This window comes from Paramisgurnus dabryanus, chromosome 8 (genome assembly GCF_030506205.2).
Source record: "Paramisgurnus dabryanus chromosome 8, PD_genome_1.1, whole genome shotgun sequence".
In the NCBI taxonomy this organism is placed as follows: domain Eukaryota; kingdom Metazoa; phylum Chordata; class Actinopteri; order Cypriniformes; family Cobitidae; genus Paramisgurnus; species Paramisgurnus dabryanus.
Genome location: NC_133344.1, coordinates 18,176,552 through 18,187,558, shown reverse-complemented (window position 1 = coordinate 18,187,558; position 11,007 = coordinate 18,176,552). Strand labels below are relative to the sequence as shown.

The 11,007-nt window shown below is 37.4% G+C and overlaps 1 protein-coding gene across 1 annotated transcript in view; it reads left to right on the top strand.

Moving 5' to 3' along the window:
- The first annotated feature begins 4,052 nt into the window (after positions 1-4,052).
- Positions 4,053-11,007, top strand: part of LOC135770905 (NXPE family member 3-like) — a 12,336-nt gene continuing 5,381 nt past the window's right edge. The window contains exons 1-10 of the mRNA XM_065280818.2: positions 4,053-4,190; positions 5,273-5,340; positions 5,611-5,759; positions 6,202-6,269; positions 6,443-6,859; positions 6,953-7,368; positions 7,493-7,569; positions 8,015-8,218; positions 8,296-8,633; positions 9,391-9,579. Coding sequence (XP_065136890.2) covers positions 5,732-5,759; positions 6,202-6,269; positions 6,443-6,859; positions 6,953-7,368; positions 7,493-7,569; positions 8,015-8,218; positions 8,296-8,633; positions 9,391-9,579 — 1,737 coding nt within the window. The 5' untranslated portion in view covers positions 4,053-4,190; positions 5,273-5,340; positions 5,611-5,731. The remainder of the gene's footprint in view (positions 4,191-5,272; positions 5,341-5,610; positions 5,760-6,201; positions 6,270-6,442; positions 6,860-6,952; positions 7,369-7,492; positions 7,570-8,014; positions 8,219-8,295; positions 8,634-9,390; positions 9,580-11,007) is intronic.

The following is an 11,007-nucleotide window of genomic DNA, read 5'->3' as shown; positions in this document are numbered from 1 at the left end:
AAATAAGAACTAGTAGCTAAAAAATAGATACTAGTAAATGTAAATGAAAAAATGCTAAAAAGGCTTGTCATAATGCATTGTTGTTTAATGTTCTGATGCTTGTACATAAACCAGTCAGACCTGTATGTATAAAAACATGTCCCTACAATGAGTTATTGACACCTTTCACCTCGTTTCATGCCCATTAAAACCTTAAACAATTGCCATACTTGCAATGCTTGAAAACCCATCCAACAAAGTAATGGTAAATCAGTTAAAAGCGGCCAAACTCAGAATTGTCAGGGTTTTTGGAATGTATCCATTTGCCCCTATACAAAGAAAAACCTTCTCAATATTACAGATGGATGAGTCTATACCTACAGGCTATGTCAGTTTGATTTGTGAGAGATAAACACTTATATGTACTGGGAGAACCAGAGAGGCTGGAGGATTATCAGCTTTATTGAGGAAACATAGGCCCTCACCTAAAGGATTATTAGGAACACCATACTACTGTGTTGGACCCCCTTTCGCCTTCAGAACTGCCTTAATTGTCATTGATTCAACAAGGTGCTGAAAGGATGCTTTAGAAATGTTGGCCTATATTGATAGGATAGCATCTTGCAGTTGATGGAGATTTGTGGGATGCACATCCAGGGCATGAAGCTCCCGTTCCACCACATCCTAAAGATGCTCTATTGGGTTAAGATCTGGTGACTGTGTGGCCATTTTAGAATAGTGAACTCATTGTCATGTTCAAGAAACCAGTTTGAAATGATTCAAGCTTTGTGACATGGTGCTGGAAGTAGCTATCAGATGATGGGTACATGGTGGTCATAAAGGGATGGACATGGTCAGAAACAATTCTCAGATAGGCCGTGGCATTTAAACAATGTCCAATTGGCACTAAGGGGCCTAAAGTGTGCCAGGACCACATCCTCCACACCATTACACCACCACCACCAGCCTGCACAGTGGTAACAAGGCATGATGGATCCATGTTCTCATTCTGTTTACGCCAAATTCTGACTCTACCATCTGAATGTCTCAACAGAAATCGAGACTCATCAGACCAGGCAACATTTTTCCAGTCTTCAACTGTTCAATTTTGGGGAGCTCGTGCAAATTGTAGCCTCTTTTTCCTATTTGTAGTGGTCTTCTGCTGTTGTAGCCCATCCGCCTCAAGGTTGTGCGTGTTGTGGCTTCACAAATGCTTTGCTGCATACCTCTGTTGTAACGAGTGGTTATTTCAGTCAAAGTTGCTCTTCTATCAGCTTGAATCAGTCCGACCATTCTCCTCTGACCTCTAGCATCAACAAGGCATTTTCGCCTACAGGACTGCCGCATACTTGATGTTTTTCCCTTTTCACACCATTCTTTGTAAACCCTAGAAATGGTTGTGCGTGAAAATCCCAGTAACTGAGCAGATTGTGAAATACTCAGACCGGCTCGTCTGGCACCAACAACCATGCCACGCTCAAAAATGCTTAAATCACCTTTCTTTCCTATTCTGACATTCAGTTTGGAGTTCAGGAGATTGTCTTGACCAGGATCACACACATAAATGCATTAAAGCAACTGCCATGTGATTGGTTGATTAGATAACTGCATTAATGAGAAATTGAACAGTTGTTCCTAATAATCTTTTAGGTGAGTGTATATAATAGCTGCAAATGGGGGAACAACTGAATATTAAAGTCTAAAATATTTGAATGTAAAGACAAGATTAAACTATCTTCTTTTGTGTTAATCAGAAAAAAATCAGAATTGGAAAAACACGAAGATAAGAAAATTACAAAAGAATTATAATTTTTGGGTGAACTAAGTAAAAAAATAAAACAATTACACAATTATAGTAATGGTGACCAAAACTCTCAAACAAATTTATCTCAAATTTATCTCAAAAAAATTATTCATTACAATTCTTATTGTGTACCTTATTATATTATTCAAGATACACAATTTTCAAAATAATTCAAGATGATAATTCAAGAATTCATGATGCGCAGTGCCCGGTCAGACCGATCGGCAAGGTTTTCTGCTTGCAGTCGAGGGAGGAGCTGAAGACGGAGCCGTCAAGCCAGACACCTGCTGCTTGCCGTGTGCACTGCATTTCCTATTTTTATTGCGAATGAAGTGAATCAGATTGTGAATTTCTTAAAAACAAACCTTTTAATAAAAAGTTGCAACCAGAAACATTTTATATTTAATATTTTAATTGCTGTTTATACTGTACGCCTGAAAATAACGGGAAACAAGCCTACATTATTAAAATACCAATAGTTTATTATTTTCATTTTTATTTTATTACACGACACAATATAACATATTTATGCATGTTAACGTCTTTTACCTGTTAGAAAAACATGACTTTATAATGTTTATTAGAGGAACTGAAGATTGGATTAGACAGGTGTGTTCGACATCCGCTGTGGCTGGATGTAACCAATCGGCGAGATTAGCCACGTGCAGGCGGGAAGGAGCTGAAAATGGAGACGTGAAGTCGGACACGCTGTGGTTCCCGTAGTTTACTGCATTTACATCAGGCATGGCTGATCACGTGGCGTTTGCTTACTTTATCGCAGTAAACATGATTTGTAAGATGTAAACAACATAAAAAGTGAATTATACTGTTTTGAATGTCCGTGTATGAGCATGAGTGAAACTGAAGAAGCTTACAACATCAGTTTTTACAAGAATAAAGTTCAAGTCAGCCGCTGATCGGTCTGTGCGGAGCCGGGTGAAGTCGAACACACCTAATAGGTTTAAATTTTAAATTTAATAGGTGTGTTCGACTTAATGCGGCACTGCGCAGACCGAACGCAGCTGAGTTAAAGCAGTGCATGACGGTTAGTAATTTTGTCCGACTTGAGCTGGCGCTGTCGCGATGAAGGCACATGACTGTGTCATATGGTTTTAAAGTACCGCGAGATACTGACGATGATGACGACACAGCTCTTCGTAATTGGTCGCCTCAATGATGACAACGATCACTGCATGCCTCGCCAATCGGTCTGCGCAGCTCCGGCTGATCTCGAACTTCGACTTCATGCAGCGCTGCGCAGACCGATCGGCGGCTGACTTGAAGCAGGGCATTCCGGTTAGTAATTTTTTCCGACTTTTCATGTTGTCGCGATGTTTATATTGTGTCATGTTCATAAAATGGATAAAAAACGTAGACCCCACTACATTGGTATTTACAGTAAATAATATATACTTATGTTAAACTTTATTCCTGTAAAAACAGATGCTGTAAGCCACTCATGCTCATACACGGACATTTAAAACAGTATAATTTACTTTTTATGTTGTTTACATCTTACAAATCATGTTTACTGCGATAAAGCAAGCAAACGCCACGTGATCAGCAATGCCTGACGAAAATGCAGCAAACTAACCACAGCGTGTCCTTCACGTCTCCGATTTCAGCTCCTCCCCGCCTGCACGCGGCTAATCTCGCCGATCTGTTTCATCCAGCCGCAGCCGATGTCTAAAGGCCGCGGTATACTTTTTTTCCGCGTCCGCGTCCGGCTCGCGCGCGCACGCGTCCGCGTAGCTTTTCGAGTATACTTCCCGCGGCTACACGCGGATGGCCGCGTTCGACACTATACGCAATACAAATGATTTCTAATTCAAATTATTAGTCTAACAGGCTGTCAGGGCAGCACTGATTTGGGGACATTTACAGTACATTAAAACATTGGTTAGGAGAAGAAAAGTAACTGATCCACCATTGCAAACACAGTTTAGAACAAACAACAAGACAACAAAGAACAGGAATCAAACAAACATGCTCCAGAGCTTTCTGTTCTTGGAAGAAGTAAAAGTTAAAGAAGAAAAACCATAGTGTGTGTGCAAATGCTGTCTGTTTCCTTTGTATAAATGTTTATAGTGGAGTGCACTGTCTAAATATTTTCACGCGCATGCGCTGTTGTACGCGGACTGTCCGCGCGGTCTCAAATTTTGGGCTGCACGCGGACGGTCCGCGCGGCCGGCCGCGGACCCTCTTGATGACGAAAATGACGTCATGCGGACGGCGCGCATACGCGGACGTCCCTAGTATGCTTTCGGCTTAACACACCTATTGACTGAGAGATGACTATTCTTTAACGATTCAAACCAGGCATAGGCGCAAATAACATGAGATGATGAGAAACCAGTGATGTGCCCACCTGTCATTATTATGGTGTTCATACCAACACACATACAGTGTAAGTATGTTCATTAAAGATAAAATTCTCTGATTGCCGCGGAGTCAAGAAATTGGTAAAATATATATGTCATAAAGACAAACTGTTAAATTTTATAATATCTGATTTGGTTTCAACATGCTTTTCCATCAAAGAATAACAACCTTTATCCTGATGCATGTGTTAAACTTAGATTGCAGAAACAATAGATCAAACTGAAACTACACAATTTCTGCTTTTCATGTGTAAACTATTAATGCATCGGACACAATTCTTCACTTAACACTTGTCATTTAATGGTCTCATTATGATCACATTATATAGAAGAATTAGAATTCAAATCTGTTGTTTTATTGGTAAATTGTTAAAAAAGGTGAAAATGAAATGTGACATTTTGTACTTTTTGTCTCATTCACATTTATTTTTTATTTTTGCCTTTTTTGTCCCAATGGAGGGCACTGTATATGTTTGTTTTTTGGCAATTTGGCAGGACATACGGACAAATAAAGAAACAGAAAGTATTCTATGCCAAAACATTAACAGCTTCGTTGCGCTCTCACACCGAGTCATTTGAAAATAAATCGTGTTTATATGTTGTTTTAATATGTGCAATGGAGCTGCGGCGTACATCTTTAAAAATAGCACAGAGATAATAATAAGAAGAAAGTTTACACATTTTATCTTACATAAGATTTTATGCATTACTTTAAACGTAATTTTATATTACTTTATATAATAAAGATGTCTTCATAATTCACTATGCGATTTCAGAATAAAGCCTGAATCTCTCAGCAAACTGTTCAAGCCATCAACGTATTAACATATAAGTGTCTCTAAAAACCTATTTGTTATTTCTTCGTTTTGGTTAATTTCACATTTTTGTAAAAAGTTATAAAATTGTTTTGCTTTTCATATTCATAATCACTTAATAGTTTTGGGCCAGTGCAGGGCGGAGGAATGCTGCGAAAAAACTGCCATAGTGCAGACGTGAGGAATGCCTAGAGACCTCGTCGCGCTGATTGGTTGGATTACATGACAATTCTCCACACGAATTCAGTTTGCCTAAATACACTTCATTATATATAATTTGCTTCCTTGTTTAGGCTACCTTGCAGGTTGGTCCGGCCTGATCGACATGAAAATCCGTTTAAAGGTATTCCATTAAATTAGGGTAAGACAATCTTGAAGAATGTTTTTGATACACGCTTAATCAAATAATTTGTTTATTTAAAAAAATGTGGGTATTATGCTTATAGGCTAGTTGTGTTCATTATGTGGCTCTGTTAATCTGTAGTTTTAATTGGCCATATAGTTATAGCTTTCGTAACAAATACTCATCATTTTATATGTAAAAAAGAAAACAGGATTTTAGGAACCTACATCATGAGAAAATCACAGTTCAGCTTAAATATCAAATTATTTATAATCATTTTGCATTCAGGTTGAAGGAGTAGAGAAAAGAAGAAACAAAGGCATGCTGAGAGACAACATTGTAAACGCGCATTAGCTCACTGATTGTCTTTATAAGCATCATTTATGTATACGTTCTTTCAGATAATAAAATGAAACTTACAGCTCGAAAACAATACAGTAAGTTATTCCCCTTATTTTTGTTTGCAAAAATCAGTTGTAAGGAAAATGGAAAATCGTAATTTTGAGAACAAAGTCTTAACTTTTAATGAATTACAGTAGTTGCAGTGTATGTGTAAAATGATAACTATCGGTTCTGGTGCGCAAAAACCATGGATCTTTATTTTGATAAAGGCTAAATTAAAGATATGATTCTACACATCTGTATTGAAGCTAAAGCTTTAATGACATTTATTGTGATTTTTTTATTCTATTATTATTTCCCTTTATACTTAAAAATCACTTATAAACAATTTTTGACCTTACTCTTGTATTGTTCCCACTTGACTCTCAAAATCTTTGAATGTGTCCTATTTGTAATGTCAGTAAACTAATCAAAGTTTCTGTGGAAAACATCTTAACCACTTTTTTCTAGTTAATGTGCACATTATGTCTGTTGCAGTCAACAGGGAGAGACCCTGTTTAAAAATGATGTTTACTGGGATCTGCCTTGTATTAATATGTTTTCTGGTGAGTCAATCAACTTGTTTGAAGTTTTTTTAAATGACAGCCTTTTGAAATTCCTTTCTGTGTTTTATTAAAAAAAATTGTGCATTCATAGTTCATGTTTACATTCTCTTTTTTTAAATATTGTTTGTTCACTGAATTTGCAGAGCTAATAACCGTCTATTGTGTGTTTGTAGATTGTATGGTCGTATATAGGAAGTAAAGAAAACAAACAAGATCCAAACATCTTTTTGTCAATGTACAACTCCAGAGACATCTCCACCTCTCCTGCAGAAGTTCTGCTAGAAATCAGTTCAGAAGACTCAGAGTCAAGTTCAAGTTCATTTTACTCTGAATTTGGAATCAGTTCAGAAAGTTACTCCAGTTTACAGCAAACTCTTTACTGGGCTGGACCAGACAGATCAATTACAAATGTGTCTATGAGTACAAGTCCAGCTCACTCCACCTTTATCATTCAGAACCTGAAAGACAGCTACCAAATAGGGGAGGAGCTTTTTGTTACTATCCATGCCAGGGACTTTAACAATAAATCTAAACGTTATGGAGGGGATTTCTTTCAAGCAAAGCTTTTCTCATCCAAAAGTCCCAAAAAGGTATCATTTACATGCCTGCTGCATCAATAATGTTTACTAATGTTTATCTTTCTGGACATAAATTTGAGAATAAGGAATGTTCTTCTGTCACAGGCCAGTGTGTTTGGGAAGGTGGTGGATTTGCTCGATGGCTCCTACTCTGTGCGTTTTCTTCTGCCGTGGGTTGGACTGGCACAGGTGGCTGTGCGTCTGATTCACTCCAGTGAAGCTGTGCAGGTCCTCAAGCATCACAGAGCCACAGATTCTGACAGAGTGTCTTTCCTTGGATATTTTGAAGGACCAGGACCGAATGGGACCCGACTGAAAGAAACAGTGTTGTGCACTGTGAAGTCAGACAAGAATGGACTGGAGAAGATAAAAATTGGAGATTGTTGCTGTGAATACAAAGATTCTCGCACTGGAGAAGAATGGCGCTGTCAGAGACCCAAATCACTGCCATGCAGCGCTCGTGTGTATCACTCTTTTGGAGAGTATATCAACCACCTGACTGCCAAAGAAGCAATGTTTTTGTAAGATTATATAATCTGAACTAATTTATATTTGTATTTTTGTATTATCTTTACATCAGTTTAAATGTTTGAATATTAATAAAGCTATTGGAAAACACTATGATAGAGATGTTGTCTTTTACAGGAATCCAAGCAATAAGGGTATCAATGGACTAAAAAACATAATCAAGATTCTTCCCTCTAACGGAAGTACAACAATTGGTATGTTGGTTTTTGATGCATGGTGATGCACACTTTTCACTAATAGCAACTTTAATCTTTAAAAATGTGTGAAAAAAAAAATCTGGCTCCCCTTGTGATGTCAGAAGGGGACAATAACGCCCCTTAATCTGCACTATCCAACCACTGCAGTGCCATTTAGTGCAGAGATCAGCTCATTTGCATTTAAAAGGACACACCCAATAATGGCACATTTGTGCTCACACCTACAAAGTGGCAATTTTAATATACTATAATAAATTATCTATATGCTATTTTGAACTAGAACTTCAAAAACATACTCTGGGGACACCAAAGATTTATTTTACATCTTAAAAAAGTCTTGTGAAATGTCCCCTTTAATTAATTTGTGTTGATGGCATTTAATAAAGGTTAATTAATAGTGCAAATATAAGGTGTACATTCACTATAACACTTCATCCTGCAGATGTAACACAGAAATGTCGTCCTGGTTTGCACACACCAGTTCCTGCTGGCTTTTACCTGAATGATGTGTGGACATCTTTGTTGTGTAGCACCCGTCGTTTTAATACCCAAACAACAACACAGTGCCTGAAAGACAAACACATCTTTATGATTGGAGACTCTACCTTGAGACAGTGGTTTGAGTTACTGGTGAAAGTTGTACCAAGTAAGATGTGTACTTGAATATTAAGTCATATTCAGAAAATCATACGGTATCATCATTGTTGGTGTTTCTCACTGCAGCTTTGAAGCAGATGAACCTGCATGTTATACATCAGACAGGTCCACTTATAGCAGTGGATGTGGAGAACAACATTGACTTACACTGGAGGGCTCACGGTGTTCCTCTACGAAGTCGTAAAACTGAAGTTACTAATCTGCACTACATCAGTAATGAGATTGATGATCTGACTGGAGGACCTCACACTGTGTTTGTTTTTAACGTGGGGATCCACTTTACAACATTTCCTCTAGATTATTTCACCAAAAGAGTGCTGAGGATCCGCAAAGCGGTATTAGATTTGTTACAGCGCGCACCAGCAACTACTGTTATAATCAAGACTGCCAACACTGGCTTTAAGGTTAGAGTCTTATAGTATTAATTGTATAAATTGGATTATGTGTTGTAAATTATATTACATTCATGCATTTTAATGGGCGATTTTAATTTCATGTCTAAAACAGCACGGAATTAGAACGAATGAAGACGTGAAATATAAACCACCAAAGATGTTTTTATCTAAAGTGATTTTCAGCTATTTAGGCTTTACTTTCTATTATTAGTAGGCTACATGCATTTTGCATTTTAATCAAACCCATGACATTGGCGTTGTTAGCCATGCTCTACTAGTCATAGTTCCAATTATGTCAAAGATTTGGGATACCCTACACTCTAAAAACGAACGGTGCTAAATAACACTAAAAGTGGTTCACTGGCTCGTAATCATAGGGGAAACATTTTAAATTCCATAGAGTACCTGTGTAGCACCTATGTAGAACCATATCTGGGGCTAAAGTGGTGCTATGTCACCCCTCAAATGGTTCTTCATAGGTGCTTTATAGGTGCTATATAGCACTAAAAATGGTTCTCCTATGATAACGAGCTTTTATTGCTATTTTGCACCATTTTTTTTTTTAGTTTAGCTAAGCCGGGACCACCCAGCCCCCCCCCCCCCCTTCAATTCAAATACTGCTACTAGTAGAGCTACAGCAATGTACAGAAGAGAAGTATTTTTGGGGGCACACACACACACCTGTATCTATTTATGTAAATAAATATGCAAAGTATATATTATGTATGATTATATTATGACTTTTGTTTTTCTGTACTTCTAATAGGATGTGTTCAGCAGTGACTGGTATTCTTTGCAGTTGGACACAATTCTACGGTGGGCTTTTCAGGATGTTGGTGTTTATATTATAGATGTGTGGCAAATGACAGCCTGTCACTACAACAAAGAGAACATTCATCCAGGTGGTGTTATCCTAAAAAATGAGATAGACATTTTACTTTCTTTTATTTGTCCTGCATGAATTTTTTAAAAGGAATGACAAAGTCAAAGGATATCCTGTTATGTACTTTATTTTCTTAAATGTGAATTTTCTTTTTTTAATATTAAAAAATATATATTACTTTGCTTTTTCTTTGTTGGGTATGGTTTTATTCATTTTTAATGTGCAACAAAAACATGGTAATACTTCAAATATGGAAAACAGTGGCATGCAGAATCTATGGGCCGGTGTAAACAGATGCATAAAATTAATATCAACAATACTTTACAGTTTTTTAAAGACGCTAGGACACATTTTACAATACTTAGGTCACTTTTGCAAAACTCTTCACAGAGTTCTCCTAACCAACTTGTAGCATGGCAAAGCAGTTCATTTCACATTCAAAATGCACTACAACTACCAAAAGACTTTATTCAGGTCTCAAATCAACTCATTCTTCCAGAACACTTGCAAAGGTTGACATCCAACACACTTTGTTACCCACAAAGCAATGACCTAAAAACACTTACAACATGTAGCATTATACAATGTTTTCTTGTATAAAACAAGGACCCATCTCTGTTTATAATTCACTGCAATATGTTACTTATAAATAATGCAGAATTTCTCAATATTTTATGTAGTTTATTTATTTTTATGTTTTTGCACTTCGTAATTTCAAAATACAAGAATCTGTATACACCCCATCCACTGATACAGATACAATAGTAATGCTTATCTACCTGGTCTTCTCCATTTGACTATTTGTTTTTATAGCATTTATAGTTTTTCTCAATTGCTAAAACACTAAACCCTATTGTCTGAACCAAATGCTCAGTTGCCTGAACCCACTGACTGAATCAATCACTCTTTCTGCAAAACCATAAGCACTTTTCACCTGTTAGACACAACTTGCCAACACATTTTCATTGTGATGCACCCGTGCTGCAAAATGGTGAACACACAGGTGACAAAAGTCACACAATTAAAGCACAAGTGTCACTACTTGAACACAACAACTCAAAATTGATCACACTTGTGTCTAATGATATGAGGGAACATATACAGTAAGCCAGTTCAAAGAGCACTGGTTTGTGAGGCCCTACAATGGATAGAAATCTGTGTGGAAGAGTTTGTGTGAGAGGAGGTCGAGGTGGTCAGCAAAGACAAAGATCAGTAATATCTGATGAAATCATTCAAGAAATGTGTCTTAGCAATAGAGCAAAAAACTGTAATACCTAATCTAGCTAATCTTGTTTCTGTTGTTTAGAAATTAAAGACATATTTGATTGTAAATGATTTGTCAACTATTGACGATTTCAGTGGTAGCGGAGTGGCCATCGGGAGAGTCGGGACTTTTCCCGATGGGACGGTAGTGTTTTGAGGCCGCGAGGACCGGTCTGATAATTGTTTTATATTGCCAGCAATCCCGTCTGGCGGCCTGATGTGCGGCTGCTTCCCGCT